Source organism: Elephas maximus, chromosome 1, assembly GCF_024166365.1.
Source record: "Elephas maximus indicus isolate mEleMax1 chromosome 1, mEleMax1 primary haplotype, whole genome shotgun sequence".
In the NCBI taxonomy this organism is placed as follows: domain Eukaryota; kingdom Metazoa; phylum Chordata; class Mammalia; order Proboscidea; family Elephantidae; genus Elephas; species Elephas maximus.
Genome location: NC_064819.1, coordinates 226,040,785 through 226,057,549, shown reverse-complemented (window position 1 = coordinate 226,057,549; position 16,765 = coordinate 226,040,785). Strand labels below are relative to the sequence as shown.

General features: G+C 40.2%; 1 protein-coding gene across 11 annotated transcripts in view; it reads left to right on the top strand.

Annotated features, from left to right (window-relative positions):
• The window catches only part of IPCEF1 (interaction protein for cytohesin exchange factors 1), a 235,645-nt gene that overhangs the window by 66,613 nt on the left and 152,267 nt on the right, over positions 1–16,765 (top strand). For 8 of the 11 annotated variants that reach the window (XM_049904225.1, XM_049904163.1, XM_049904172.1 and 5 more), the window contains exon 2: positions 8,179–8,232. The exons of 2 other annotated variants lie outside the window; for them this stretch is intronic. Coding sequence is in view for 5 of the 9 variants with exons in the window: in XM_049904163.1 (XP_049760120.1) it covers positions 8,179–8,232 (54 nt within the window). In the remaining 4 variants the exon portion in view is untranslated. Of the gene's footprint in view, positions 1–8,178; positions 8,233–16,765 lie in introns of those variants that run through there. One more of the 11 variants, XM_049904254.1, reaches the window with a different exon arrangement.

The window sequence follows — 16,765 nt, the reverse complement described above, 5'->3', positions numbered from 1 at the left end:
CCAGCTTATTAAACTTTTCATTACGTTCCTGAATAGTCTTTCTAATTTCTTCAGTTGCTTTATCTGTGTGTTTCTTGTCTTGTTCTGCAAATTACCTCATTTACTTCCTGATGTCTGGAAGGGTTTTGTATATTAAACTTTTGTATTCTGCATCTGGTAATTTCAGGAATGCACTTTCATCTAGAAGATCCCTGGGTTATTTGCTTTGAGAGCCTATTGAGGTGATCATGGTCTGTTTCTTTATGTGCCTTGATATTGACTGTTTTCTCTGAGCCATCTATAAGTTATTGTATTTAATTTATGCTTGCTAAGTGTGTCGTAGCTGCTTGCTTTGTTTTGTTTTGGTATACCCCTATGGGTTGCTTGAGTGAGCTCGCTTGATTATTTTTGCCCTTGGAGCTCTGGTGTCCTGTTCCCAGCTGGCTAGAGCTGTTATCAGGTATATCAGTCTAGGAGCCCATTCAGTTTTCTTGTATAAGTTCAGCTCAGGTTTCCAGGTAGCTGATATCAAGTGTGTGATACCGGCTCTGTTGTACAGTCTCAGAGGGACAGGGGTGATTGGCTTATATACTGGTATCTGATTGTAGCATGGGGTCACTCTCTGAACAAGGCCGGGGGCTGAGAACTGACCCCCAAGTGTCTCTGAGGAAAATACATCTCTGTTCCCTAGAGTGTGCTGATGGGTGGGTTCTGCAGAGGGACCATGGGCACCCAAAGTTTTTGGTTGTAAGGACTGGGAGGTACCAGTTATCTTTGGACTCCTGTCTCGGGTGGCTGGGTTACCTGAGTGGAGCTACCAGTCCTTAGGTCCCTGATGTCGATAGGTGAGGTCCTTGTTTAATAGGCAAAGCAGTGTCAAACATCAAACAGCCACCTCTCCACTACACAGCTGAAATGGTTGGAGTTTGCCAACAAGGGCCTATTCTCCTGAAATAGGCCCACATAGGTCCATGCAGAAGGGAAAGTTACTCAAGGTCGATGGACAGTTTATGCCTGGACAGGAGCCACTTCTGTCCTGAGCTCCCCCGATTAACGGAGCTAGCAAATTATCTTCTCCCCCCAGGTGCAAATTTTTTCCTTCCCCAAGGCCGGGAGGACGGCTCTAGGTGCTCATCAGGGTCTATCTCAGGCGCAGGGATTCAGCCACTGAAGCCAGATTGGGGGTGAGGTTGGGGGGGGGTGCAGTAAAATATACGCAAGTACTTAGCTTTTGCCGAGAGCGCCCTTCTCCTCTGGTTCCGGAGGTGTGAGTGGGCTGTGTGGCTGGCTGCTTCTCCCTGAGGAAACTGCAGCCCAACGCTAGGACCAGCCCGGTGCTGCCGCTGCTGCCGCCGCTCTGGCAATGGTGCCTGAGGGCTCCCTGCAATTCAGGTCCAGTAACTCCTCTCCACTTCCAAAAGGCCTCTTACTCCCCCTGCCCCTCAGTTCGTTGTCTAAGCTTGCCTTTGATGTTCAGGGCTCCCAGCTTGTCACAAATATACTTGTTTCACTTGTTTTTTTAGGTCTTTGTTGTAAAGAGGACACGTCGGGAGCATCTGTCTATGCCGCCATCTTGGCTCCACCTCCTCTCTTCTGCATTTTTAAGTTAAAAAAAAAAAAACCCAAACCCAGTGCCATTGAGTTGATTCCAACTCATAGTGACCCTATAGGACAGAGTAGAACTGTCCCCACAGAGTTTCCAAGGAGAGCCTGGTGGATTCGAACTGCTGACCTTTTGGTTAGCAGCCGCAGTACTTAACCACTAAGCCACTGTGGTTTCTGTTGCAACAATGCAAATATGTATGTTATAATATCAAAAATGACTTTATGTCTACAATGTTGACAGCATATTAAGGATCAAAACTCTTTGAAAGTTTGAGAGGCATGAAATTTGGCTCCTTCAGGTGACTAATAGTTTGGAATGTGGTTGTATCAGTCAGAAACAGAACCAATAGGAGATAGAGGTGCACACATGTGCACATGCAGCCTGAGAAAAAGAGGGATTGTGAGGGAGATTTCAAGGAATTGGCTCATGCAGTTGTAGGGGCCGGCGGGCTGGAAACTCAGGCAGAACTGATGTTGTACTCTGAAGTCGATAAGCCATAGGGCAGGCAGGGGGCTGGAAACTCAAGCAGGGTTTCTATGTTTCAGTCTCAAGGTAGAATTCCTTCTTCTCCAGGAAACCTCAATTTTTGCTCTGAAGGCCTTCAGCTGATTGGATGAGGCCCACCCACGTTATCCAGGATTATCTCTTTTACTTAAAGGCCACCTGATGGCAAATGCTAATCCCATCTACAAAATGACTTCACAGCAACATCTAGACTAGTGTGACCAAACAAATGGGCATGGTAGCCTAGCCAAGCTGACGCATGAAATCAACCATCACAACTGCATTTTGAACAGTGTCGGGGTGAGAGTCCCTTAAGCTGCCCTGCAAATTTGGGTTGCAGCCAGCTGTGGCTCTAGACTTCTTGGTGACCAGCCATACTGTTTCAGAATGTTCAGGGACTCAGAGACATGACCAGGTGCACGGCGTGGGCTCCAAGAGCCCTGGGGAAGAGAAACTAAACTTCTTGCAGTTGTGGTTTAGACAGGTACAGACTTGACTGATGGATTGAAGGCGCCAGAAGGAGCTGGGGTGGAGGGAGCACAGGAGGGCCCTGACAAAGCTAAGATAAATGAGGACATCTGTCAGGGCAGGAAGGGCCTATGGTCCCTGGGTCCACCGTAGCTCACTCAGACCTTCCCTTGCTCTCTGCCCCCAACCTTTCCTCTTGTGTGTCTGTGGGTTCTGGTGGGAGAGAGCTATGAGCGAAGGAAACAGTGTGTCACTGTGGAAAGTCCTGTCAAAGTAAGGAGCAGGTGTGGGGGGTGGGAGGCGTTCAGAGGTGGCTGGCAAGTGAGAGTGCAGTGACAACTGTCCCCAGAGCAGATGACACCAGCCAGAGCAGAAAACTGCAGGGCTATGGTCTTCATCTGTAAAATGGGAACAAAAGCTGGGTCAACTTCATAGAGGTGTTATGAAAACTAAACTATTAATGCAGGGACAACATTTAGTGAAAGCCTGGCACAAATTAAATGATAACCAGAGTTTAATAAATGTTGGCTATTATTACTGTTTTTGTCACTGTTGTTTTCTGAGATCCCTTCTCTCTCCTTGTCTTCTGGAGTTTTCCAAGTGATTAAATAGTTCGATTTTATGTGATAAAATAAAATGGATTTGGGACTTTTTTTTAAAGCAAAGAAATTGCATCTCAGGATTTATTAGCCAAGGGTTACATTAAACCTTAAGTGGATTGAACTCGAACAAACTTTTAAAAATGATTGTGGTATCTTAAAGTTGAATTTTTATCCAATTAAAAAAAACGAGCACTTAATGTCATTCTTTGCCAGAGGAAGGTTGCAAGAAGAACTAATAACACTTTGTGGAGCTTAATCTATTATTGAAAGTAGTAATTTTAACAGTTTTGAACTCATTTTTAAGGACATAATAGAAATAATATTCAATAGACATTGGCCTTTCCTTGTTAGGAAATGACAGTGATTAGACTAACTGCAGACAGCCTCTCCTATTAGAAGATAATGGGAGTCTTTTGAGGAATAAGCGGGGGAAAATGAGTGTTACATATTCCATGAAAGACCTCACATCTGAAACAGTGCTCACTACTTTGTCTTGCCATGATTTATTTATTCATGGCGTGACCTTCAAATGCTGTATCTTTTACTCTATTCGGCCTAGAAAATGAATTCAAATGAACGGTGAGAAGAATGCTTTTCCTAGGAGTAAAATATAAATTTTCCTTCAAAGGGGTGTAAAATATGCCAATTCAAAAATAACCATGTCAGACGTAGACCTCTGTGAAATCTGAAAAGGGAGCTCAGTTCCTTCTTTGGGTATTGTCAGGGTTTTGTCCCCGCTTTGTGAAATTGAACCCTGGGCAGGGACAATCAAATCACACTCATGGCTCAGGTACTTTAAATCACTCTTTTAATTCAAAATGAGATTTTCAAATCACTGAGTGCTCGAGAAATTGTGCATGGATGAAGGAGGAAATGGATCTTGATCTGTCTTCTCAGCTCGAGACTTCCTGGAGGCGGCAAAGTGGTTCTATCAATGGAAACCAGTACCCCATTTCTTCAAGATCTTTCCAAACTTGAAATCAGTTAGGTAGTGTATCTGAGTCTGAATACCACCCAGGTAAGCATCTGCAGTTGCCTTTACCTGAACATGGTGGTATTGCTTGTTCCATTTCAGTATTATTATAAATGTGATCTATAGGATGGGGAAAAAAATCTGTGCTCTTTCCGGCTGGAATGACTACTTAGAGATTCACGTTATTGGTTGTGACTCAACTTACTGATTCCCAAACTTTTCTTGACTTGGCCCTAAGCTAAACAACACTGGGATTGTGAGATTCCAAGAGCAAAATAAAATGAGAAAAAGCACCTAATTTAATATGCTGAGAAGTTCTCGTAAAGATGCCGATTACTGCATTATGAAACAATGCCATTTTCGCTACTTTGGGAAGTAGAAGGAAGTGTGTATTAGGGTCCTCCGGGGAAACAGTACCAATTATACGTACACACAGAGAGAGAGACAGCCAGACATTTATTTTAAGGGATTGGCTCACATGATTGCGGGGGATGGCAACCCCATAGGCCAGGTGGCAGGCTGGAAACTCCAGCAGGAAGCCTATGTTACAGTCTCGAGGCAGAGTCCGCCAGAGAAACCTCAGCTTTTTGCTCTTAAAACCTTCAACTGAGGCAGAAAGACCCACCCACATTATTGAAGGTAGCCTCCTTTGTTGTTGTTAAGTATATCTAGTTGATTCCGACTGATAATGACCTCACAGGACAGGGTAGAACTGATTTCTCGGCTGTAATCTTTACGGGAAGAGATCACCAGGTCTTTTCAACCAAGGAGCAGCTGGGTAGTTTCGAACCTCCAACCTTCTGGTTAGCACTTAACTGTTTGTGCCACCATAATCTCCTTTACTTACAGTCAACTGATTGTAAATGTTAATCACATCAACAAAATATCTTCATAGCAACACCTAGATTACGGTTTGACCAACCGACTGGGCACCATAGCCTATCCAAGTTGACACATATCATTAGCTATCACAAAAAGGTGACATAAAATCTTGTTCCAGGGAGAAAGGAAGAGCTGGTATACAATTATTGTTGTTGTTAGGTGCTGTCAAGTCAGTTCTGGCTCATAGCGACCCTCTGTATAACACAAAGAAACACTGCCCATCCCACAGCATCCTCAGAATCATTGCTATGTTTGAGCCCATTGTTGCAGTCTCTGTGTCAATCCATCTTGTTGAGGGTCTTCCTCTTTTTCCATGATCCTCTACCTTACCAAGCATGATGTCCTTCTCCAGGTAATGATCCCTCCTGATTAACATGTTCAAAGTACATGAGACAAAGTCTCGCCATCCTCACTTCTAAGGAGCATTCTATCTGTATTTCTTAGGAGAAGACTGGATGGTACCTAACAACAGCAACATGTCAAAAAGCATTTCATAAATTGCAAACTGTGACACTAAATTTACTTATTTATAGTAGACAGATGAAATGTTATTAAGTTATTGAAAAAATATTCATCCAACCTATTGTGTGCCTTTTCTAAAGTATAAAAAGGGGAAAAAGAGTCCAGCATCATCTGTTAGTACCTCTGCCAGAAATGTTTCACCAGAGTCTAATTGTGAGGGAACAATTAGACAATTTCAAACTGAGAGATGTTGTGCAAAACAATTGGCCTGGACTCTACTAAAATGTCAATCGTGAAGGTTAGAAGAAGACTCTAGAGATATGACAACCTATGCCATGGTGATCGTTGATTGGATCTTGGATTTAAAATGAAGTATAATAAATAGCCCAAACAGGAAAGGACATCATTGGGACAACTCGGGGAATTTGAACTGCATATTAAATAATTGTATTGTGTCAACTTTAATCCAGATGTGATCATTTTGGTGTTAACTATGGTAGGATAATAGCTTGTTCTTAGGAGATACATGTTACAGTGTTTAGGGTGAGTGTCTCTGTGTCTACAACTAACTCTCAAATGGTTTAGCTAAACATTTATATATTCACACAGAGTAATAAAGCAAATGTGGCAAAATATTAATTATTTGTGAATCTGAGGATTCCTGGTAGCACTCTGCTGCTAACCGAAAGGTTGGCAACTTGAACCCACTAGTGGCTCCTCAGGAGAAAAACCTGGCAATCTGCTCTCGTAAAGATTATAGCCTAGGAAACCCTATGGGGCAGTTCTACTCTGTCCTAGAGTATCACTATGAGTTGGAATCGACTGGAAGGTACACAACAACAAGTGAAGGCTATTCAGATTTTCATTGTTAACTATTCCTGAAACTTCTCAGTAGTATTGAAAAATTTTCAAGATAAGAAGTTGGAGGAAAATTAAAAAAAAAAAAAAAAGCCATACTCAAGCCAGTTGAGTTATTAAAAAAACAGACCTTGAAATACGTCTCTTGCAGGTCATGTTTTCCGAGCATCTTATTTTACTGTGAAATACAAATTAAAAAAAAAAACAAAACAAAACTCATTGCTGACTCATAACAACCCTGTAGGACAGAGTAGAACTGCCCCCACAGTGTTTCCAAAAAGTGGCTGGTGGATTTGAACTGCTGACCTTTTGGTGAGCAGCCCTAGGCCTTACCCACTGTGAGACACAAATACATACATTAAAAAAAAAAATCCGTATTCTTCTAATCTATGGTTTAGGCAATAAGTGGGATTATTATTACCAATTCGAAATATTTTTCCACAAAATTCCAGGAAAACAGATGGAAGTTCTGAATCAATGTGCACATTTTTCAAGCTGTTTGAAAATACTCTAAAAAGTGCATCTTGGGAGAGGGTATTCAAAAGAATTAAAGCATTATTTTCATTTTAATGTTTAGAAAACTTTCAATTCCAGGGAGGGAAAGACCTCAGTGTGCTAATTGCCTTGCTAACTCACTTGTTGTTGTTAGGTGTACCAAGTCGATTTTTGACTCCTAGTGACGGGTAACGGGTTAGCGATCTGCATGACAGAGTAGACCTGACCCATAAGGTTTTCTAGGCTGTATGTAATCGTCACAGAAAGAGCCCTGGTGGTGCAGTGGTTAAGTGCTTGAGTGCTAAGCAAAAAGCCATTGGTTTAAACCCACCAGGCTTTCTCCATGGGGGAAAGTTGTGGCAGTCTGCTTCCTTAAAGATTACTCACTCTGCCGTGGAGTTGATGCAAACTCACAGCCACCCTATAGGACAGAGTGGGACTACCCCAAAGTGTTTCCAAGGGAGTAAATCTTTACAGAAGCAGACTGCCACATCTTTTTCCAGCTGAGTGGCTGGTGGGTTTGAACCACCATTCTTTTGGTTAGCAGCTGAGTGCTTAGCCACTGCACCAACAGGGCTCCTTGGAAATCCTATGGGACAGTTCTACTCTGTCCTGTAGGGTCACTATGAGTTGGAATCGACTCTATAGCAATCAGTTTGGTTTGGTTTAATCTTTGTGGGAGCAGATAGTCAGGTCTTTCTCCCATACAGCAGCTGGGTGAGCTTGAACCACTAACCTCTCAGTTAGTAGGTGAGTACTTAATTTTTGTGCTGCCAGGGCTCCTTGCTAGCCTACTACCCAGGTTTTTTTCATGCCTACAAGATCAAATGTTCCATCTCACTCTCTAGGAGAGATGCTGGGTAGTCACCAACGTGACCAACTTACTATTCTTTTGCTTCTTTTTGGGTTTGTTGTGGTACGATTCTGATTTCTTGGTGTACTTGTTGTTGTTAGGTGCTGTTGAGTTGGTTCCAACTCATAGCGACCCTACGTACAACAGAATGAAACACTACTGGATCCTGTGCCATCCTCATGATCGCTATTATGCTTAAGCCCATTGTTGCAGCCACTGTGTCCATCCACCTCATTGAGGTCTTCTGCTTCTTCACTGAACCTCTACTTTACCAAGCATGATGTCCTTCTCCGTGGTCTAGTCCCTCCTGACAACATATCCAAAGTATGTGAGACATAGTCTCACTATCCTTGCTTCTAAGAAACATTTTGGCTGTACTTCTTCTAAGACAGATTTGTTAATTCTTTTGGCAGTCCGTGTATATTCAATATTCTTCTTAGGTGGTTGAATCCAGGTAGAAATCACCTGACATACTTTTTTTCTCTTTCTTAAACAGATCAAAGGCAACAAAACTGGAACGAAGCAGTTGATAGTAGTTCTTGGCTTTTTGGTATGTAATTGAATATTCTTTGAAACTAATTCTTTCTTTTGAAAAGCCTGTTCTTTATCTTGCCATTCTAGTTTGTGAGCCAAATAGAATAGCCTAGATGTGTTTGTCCCTAGGCTATAAGGAGGAAAGTTAATGGTATCGACAAATAACCAGGTATGTTTTTAAACCAGATGTCCTCCTGACAATGGATTTCTTGGTGGTGACAACTTTTCAATGGGCCAGTAGTTTAGTAAAGCAGTTTATTTTTTTCTGGAATTAATTTTTTTTTGACAATCAATGGTGAGGAACATACCAGAACTATCAGAGTAACATAGAACTACAATTATGTGAGCTCTCTTTTATAAGCAAGCATGCGTTTAGATGCCCAAATGTAAAGTGAATCCTCTAGATATGGGGCATTTGCTGATCTAAATTTATTGAAAATCAAAATAGAATATTTATACTTGAGGATTATAAAATAAAAATAGAACAATCTTAAGATGTTCCCACCTTGAAAGTTCATCTTTAATGAACTAGGCTAGATCGGAGTTCTGTGAATGTATGTAATTCTTTTCATGATTTCTTGACTCTTCTATTTACAAAATGATTAAGAAAGAATTATGTCTCAACTCCTGGGTGGGACACTCATCTCATCTTTGATTTTGCTCTTTTTATAAAGATAAAACACTCTTCCATATTTGTTCTATGGATATAACTGAAATTCTGGTAAATTTTCTGAGAGTACTAGTGTATTCATTTAAAAGTTATCATTTTTCTGTGGTCCAGTTGGTATATCATAACCACTATTCTCCCCAGTATTTACTTTCTACCATTTCCAATTATACGGCAACTGTCTTTGAAACATTGTTCCTCATGGTCCATTAAATGCCATCACACTTTTTGCTGACCATTGCTCTTCTCAGTTTTTCTTCCCTGGTTAGTGAAACCCATTGTTCTTGTTTCCTAAGGCATTGACATGAAGTTAGTTTTGGTGCGTACGGTAGCTGTTCAGATTTCCTCAAATGTATATATTTCTATTGTTTCAACATGTGTGTACCAAAGATACGCGTTTATTGATGCAATTGTGTGACTCAGCCAATAAGATGCCCCCATTGCAATTCTATGATAAAGAACTTTTTATTTACCATAAAATTTGATGTTTCATTGAGAAATTTTAAGGTTTATGTTTTGTATCTGGATGATCTACAAAACTGGTTACCTTAAGTCAAAGATATTGACAAAAATGGGTAGATTTTTACCATCTTCAAAATGAGGCATCAGGATTGGAGGAAGACTCATCAACAACCTGTATTATGCAGGTGATACAACCTTGCTTGCTTAAAGTGAAGAAGACTTGAAGCATTTACTGACGAAGATCAAAGACTGCGGTCTTCAGTATGGATTACACCTCAAAGTAAAGAAAACAAAAACTTCACAACTAGACCAATAAGGAACATCATTATAGACAAAGAAAAGATTGAAGTTGTCAAGGATTTCATTTTACTTGGATCCACAATCAACACCCAGGGAAGCAGCAGTCAGGAAATCAAACGACTCATTGCATTGGGCAAACCTGCTGCCAAAGATCTCTTTAAAGTGTTAAAAAGCAAAGATGTTGCCTTGAAGACTGAGGTGCGCCTGACTGAAGCCACGGTGTTTTCAATTGCATGATATGCATGCGAAAGCTGGACAATGAATAAGGAAGACTAAAGAAGAATGTTGATGCCTTTGAATTACAGCGTTGGCAAAGACTATTAAATATACCACGGACTGCTAAAAGAACAAACACATCTGTCTTGGAAGAAGTACAGCCAGAATGCTCCTTAGAAGGAGGATAGTGAGACTTTGTCTCACATACTTTGGACATGCTATCAGAGAAGGGACCAGAAGCTGGAGAAGGAAATTATCTTAGTCATCTAGTGCTGCTATAACAGAAATACCACAAGTGGATGGCTTTAACAAAGAGAAATTTATTCTCTCACAGTCTAGTAGGCTAAAAGTCCGAACTTAGGGCATTAACTCCAGGGGAAAGCTTTCTCTCTCTGTGAGCTCTGGAGGAAGGTCCTTGTCATCAATCTTCCCCTGGTTGAGGAGATTTTCAGCACTGGGACACCGGGTCCAAAGGACACGCTATTCTCCTGGCTCTTGTTTCTTGGTGGTATGAGGTCTCCACATCTCTCTGCTTGCTTCTGTCTTTTATATCTCAAAAGAGATAGTCTTAAAATACAACCTAATTTTGTAGATTGAATCCTGCCTCATTAACATAACTGCCCCTAATTCCGTCTCATTAATATCATAGAGATAGAATTTATGATGCATAGGAAAATCACATCAGATGACAAAATGGTGGACAATCACACAATACTGGGAATCATGGCCTAGCCAAGTTTACACACATTTTCGAGGAACGCAATTAAATCCATAACAGACATCATGCTTGGTAAAGTGGAGGGTCAGCGAAAAAGAGAAAGACCCTCAATGAGGTGGATCGACAGTGGCTGTAACAATGGGCTAAAGCATCACAGCAGTCTTAAGGAGGGCACAGGACCAGGCAGTGTTTCGTTCTGCTGTCATAGGGTCACTATGGGTTGTAACCATGTTAATGGTGCTTGAATACAGCAGCAGCAACAACAAAAGTTGTCAAGTAATTTTTTTTTTTTTTCAAATACTTCTGATTAGGGGACTCCTCATAATGAAATGTATCTAGGACAGAAAAAGATGTGTTATAAGGAAACCCTGCGTTGGTTGAAAGACTGGATTCAATGAACTCTCTGGTCTTGTAATATAAAGTCTTATACTTCTTATATAAGATGAATACTTGGCTATACCACCAATGACCACTTCAGATAATTTAATCTTGTTCAGCATTATGAAATTTGTGCCCTGGGCAAAATCAGAGACATAGTGGTTAAGAGGGCAGGCCTGGGTTTGATTCTTGTCTCTGACACTTATTAGCTGTGTGACCTTGGGCATGTTACTTAACCTTTCTGTACCTTACTTTCCTCACTTGTTAAATGAAGATAATAATAAAGCCAATTGCTGTCAAGTAGATCCTGACTCATGGCCACCCCATATCTGTCAGAGTAGAACCATTCTCCATAGGGTTTCAGTGGCTGATTTTTCAGAAGTAGATTGCCAGGGGTGCCTCTGGGTGGATTCGAACCTCTAATCTTTCTGTTAGCAGTGAGCACACTAGCCATTTGTACCACCTAGGGAATCCAGGATGATAGTTGTACCTCATAATGTTGGTGCAATGATTTCATGAGTTAATATGAATACGGTTCTTAAGGCTATACCTGGTACCTAGTGAGGTACTCAGCAAGTGTTATTTATGATGGTGATGAATAACGTTGTCAGCAGCTGGAGCATTGGTGCTGCTTGGAGATTTTGGTGCAGTTGACACTAATCCCTGGAGCATAGCTTCCAGTGATTTCTGTGAATTCCCAATGACATATTTCTTCAGGTATCATCATGCACTATCTTGGTTCCACCTGAAAGCAACATTAAGGCAAAGCTCAGACTCTTCACTGCTTTCTGCTGATACAAAACATTGTGGAGACACTTCTATCCCAGTGCTTTTCTCCATTTTACAGGTTCTGCCTCTAATCTTCCTATTTCTCTCCCTGTACCCATCTTTAAGGAACCCTGGTGGTGCAGGGGTTAAGCACTTGGCTGCTAACCTGAAGACTGGTGGTTCAAACTCACTAGCCACTCCGTGAGAGAAAGATACTGCAGTTTGCTTCCGTAAAGATTTACAGCCTTGGAAACCCCATGGGGTTTTCTACTATAGGGTCACTATGAGTTTGAGTAGACTTGAAAGTGGGGTTTTTTTTTTTTTTTTTTTTTGATTCATCTTTCATACAGAAGACACTTCTTCCCATTGCAGGCCTTTCTCATACATTCAAACACTTGGGGATCTCAGATTTTACCACAAAAGGGCTGTTGTGGTATTTTTCTAGCCAAGTCAGATCTTCACCTAAGAGAAAGTCTTGAACTAGTAAGTTACCGGGATAACAACATCTTCTCTAACTCGACACAAAAGTGTATTAACAATTTTCATTTTTAGCATTGCCAATAAGCAATAGTGAAAGACCCTTGTTTGTATGTTGGTATTGTTTGTTGCCATTGAGTTGGCTCCAATTCATGGGGACTTTATATATAACAGAAAAAAATGTTGCCTGGTCCTGTGCCATCTTCATGATAATCACTACGCATGTTATAGGCACAGTTGAGTCGAAGCATACATAGTGGGAGAAAATAGTTCATATTTATTTCTCATTTACAGGTGCCTACATTTCTGGTACCATGATTATTTTGAGTTCTGCATAGAATTCTTAAGTACAGAATTCTTGTCTAAATGTTTTGACATATTCCTGCTGGGCAGTGAATAGTGTGAAGTTTTATGTGAATGCATTTCGAGTGCAAGGTTATGTTTTTCCTAGTCTTTTTCACCGTGCTTATGAGAGTTATGGTCTAAAACCTACTTAATGTTGATTTATGTTACCAGGTGACTTGGGGGTGTCAATGGACTTTTTCCAGAACAGAAATGGGTGGGGCCAAGTCTCATACCTCCAGTGGAGAAACAACTTAGAGTCCAAGGATTCCTTGGCTTATTTTAAAATAAGTTGTTGTTAAACCTTGCTTACTGGCAGTGAAGGAATAGATGACCACATATGTTTTCTTCTTGAAAGGCTTGTAAATTTTTGCACAAAGCCTACCAATATAAAAGGAACGGGAAAACTGGATTACAGTAAGAGAATTGACTAGCTGAAGAAGTACTTACATAGAGTTGGAAAATAAGGATATAGATTTCTAAGGAAGAGAATCCAATTCCAAGACTGATGAGGTGTTAGCTGAAACTCTCAAAATCTTTTGAGGTAATTTTCCACAAAGTAATAGAGCACTTTTCCAGAAAAATTTCTGTACTTCTTGTTTGTAGACAGTGAGCGGTAGCAAAAGGCTTCGGTTGCCAGATATTTCATTTTTCCATAGCTTATTGTCCTCAGCAGAGACATCAGTGACTTGCCTCACGAAATCACCTTCCAACTGAAGTGTTCAAAAAAGGGACTAACTACCTTAGTATATGTCACTATACTTTACACAGGAAAACTTTAAAAGAACCAGGAGAAATTTAGAAAAGACTTTTGTTAATAATTGCTGAGGCTCTTTTTAGTATAGGCTATTTTTAGACTACACTGTGGTAGCAAATTAACCCTGAAGTCTCAGTGTCTTAACACAACACACTTTCATTTCCTGGTTACACTAGGTGTGCAATGGTGATTGACATGAGGAAAGGAAGACTCTTCTATTACACGTAGTTACTCAGGGATGCAAGCTGATGAAAGCTCCACCATTATGTGGTGCCACCATTTCAACAGGTGGCTTCAGGGTTTGCCATGACAGGGAAAGAGAGGGTGTGGTGCACTCATGGTCTTGTCCAGATAGGAAGTGATGTACATCACTTCCACTCAGAGCCGATTGGCTGGAACTAGTTACAGTACTTCTTCCAGTTGGGGCTGGAAGGTCTTCCTGCCAGCCAAGAGAGGAGAATAGTAGTTTCTTCTTTGATGCAATTTGCTGTAAAATTCCCATATGAGACACCTATATAAAATAACTTTCTTTTTTTCCTAAATCAATCCCATTTAGAATTCCTTATGTTTTACTATGCAGGTACGTTATTCTAATCTTTTTAAATTAACTTCATGCATTCTACTTACTAACTTTGCTGTTGTTGTTAGGTGCCATTGAGTTGGTTCCGACTCATAGCGACCCTATGTACAACATAACAAAACACTGCCCAGTCTTGTGCCATCCTCACAATTGTTGTTATGCTTGAGCTCATTGTTGCATCCACTGTGTCAATCCATCTTGTTGAAGATGTTACCACTAATACTAGTTACTTACTAACTTTAAAAAAAAAAACTTTAAGTAGTAATAAATTAAACAAGGAGTATAGAGAAGCAACTAGTGAAGATATAGATATAATCAACAATAGAAAAAAGTCTAGTAGTCTTTTGACCCTCATATATCTATATACCTATCACCAAAAAACCCAAATCCATTGCCATGAAGTCGATTCTGACTTATTGCGACCCTATAGGACAGAGTAGAACTGCCCCATAGGGTTTCCAAGGCTGTGAATCTTTACAGAAGCAGACTGCCACATCTTTCTCCTGCAGAGTGGCTGGTGGGTTCAAAAAGTCAACCCTTCAGTTAGCAGCTCAGTGCTTAACCACTGTGCCACCAGGGCTCCTCCTATGTATCTATAGACTTTATTTATAATAAGAATAGTGTTTTATTATTTCTCTTTCGATAAAACCATAACTTGAAATTAAATGTAACTCCAAATAGAATGAGAATTGGTTGCAAAAACAATTCAGAGGATATAGGCCTAATAACATGAAACTATATTTGGTACATAGGGTCAGTATGAGTTATAACCGACTTGACCGCACCTCACAACAACAACATTCTTAGAACGGTTTCAATACTGTCTTTAATTTATTTTGAACACTCATTTTTTTTCCATTACATACGCAGCTTTCTCTGAATCTTAATCTCATCTTCTTTTCCTTCTTGCATCTCATATTTTTGTTTTTATTATATTTCTTTTTTAGTTTATTAAAGTATTTTATAAGGAAACATTTTTCATATATGTTACATGAGGGATAAATATATCTGAAAATATCTTTATTTTGCCCTTATACCTGATTGTATGTTTGGCTGGATATAGACTTCTATGTATAAATTTCTTTTGACTCAGAACTTTGAAGGCATTGTTTCAGTGTCCTTTCATACAGCATGGTGTTTACGAGAAATATGATGTCATTCTTCTTCTTTTCTTTTTTTCCTTTCAAAAGAAATTTATTTCAGTAAAAAAGTAATTTGTTTAGGTATTAGGTAAAAAGAAAATTATTGCATGAATAATAATACAAGTAGTACACCCCAAAAAAACCCAAAGCCATTGCCGTCGAATGGATTCCGACCCATAGTGACCCTAGAGAATAGAGTAGAACTGCCCCATAGGGTTTCCAAGGAGTGGCTGGTGGATTTGAACTGCTGACCTTTTGGTTAGCAGCTGTATCACTTAACCACTGCAAATTGTGTTCGGGAAAACCTTCAGAATCCTAGCCCAACTCTTAAAGGGGAAAACCTTTTTATTGTGGTAAAATATATCAAAAAAATACATAGATGTATATGTATACATATACATATACATAAAATATACATAACATAAAATAAAATTTATCATTGTAACCATTTTTAAGTGTACAGTTCAGTGGTTTTAGATCCATTCACAATGTTGTGTAAGCATCACCACTATCTATTTCCAGATATTTTTAATCTCAAATAGAAACTTCCCCGTTCCTCTCTCTCCTCTACCCCTGGTAACCTCTATTCTACCTTCTGTCTCTATGAATTTGCCTTTTCTAGGTAACTCCTATAAGTGAATCATGCAGTATTTATCTTTTCACGTCTGACTTATTTCACGTAGCATAATGACCTTAGGGTCCATCTGTGTTGTGCCAGATACTAGTACTTCCTTCCCTTACATGACTGCGTAATATTACCTCGTGCGGATATATCGCATTTTGTTCATCCGTTCATCTGTTGATGGACTCAGGTTGTTTCTATTTTTTGACTATTGTGAATAGTGCTGCCATGAATGTTGGTGTACAAGTATCTGTTTGAGTCCTTGTTTTCAATTTTTTCTTTTTTGTACCTATACCTAGGAGTGGAATTGCTGGGTCATCAGGTAATTCTATGTTTAACTTTTGTGGAAATACCAAACATAATTCTTATTCTTGTTGCTTTGTAGACAGGGCCTCCCCCCTCCCCATAAACTTTTAGAATTCTATTTTTGAAATTCTGAAAGTTCACAAAGCATAGTCAGGTGTACATTTTTTTTTTTTACATTTACCTGGTTCAGCATTTTGTGGAATGTGAAGGGTTTTCTCTCTCTCTCTCTCTCTCTGGTTTCTGCTCCCTTCTATTTTTGTTTCGTTTTCCATCTGTGCTCTCCACCAGTAACCAAGATGGCCACTGCTAACTCCAGGTTTGCACTGCAATCTTGGAAGGACAAGTGTGTTCCGATTCTTAAGGCAGAATTTCCTGGCTAGCCGGATTCGGTTCGTGAACTCTTCTGTGAATCATTCACTGTACTTTGGTCCATCTACTTCTTACACCTCTACTGCTACCACTCCAGTCTAAGCCATGTCAGATTTCTGGATTATTGCAGTAGGTCTCTCCATTTATGTCTTTTCTTCCCTTCAGTCTCTTCTCATTGTTGGGACGAGTGCTGTTAATGTGTTTGTGAGATCAAAACCCTGCAAAGCTTGCTTGTTTCACTTCAAGGAAAGCTCAAGTCTTCAACAGCGGATCGAAAGAACACATGTGCCCTGGCTTCCTGTAACTCCTCTGACCTCATCTCCCACTACTCTCCTTCCATTGTTCACTCAGTATCAGCTACGCTGGCCTCCTTACTGTGCCCTACACATGCCAGACACACTCCCAATTTAAGGCCTTTGTAGCTGCTCTTCTCTATACCTGGATT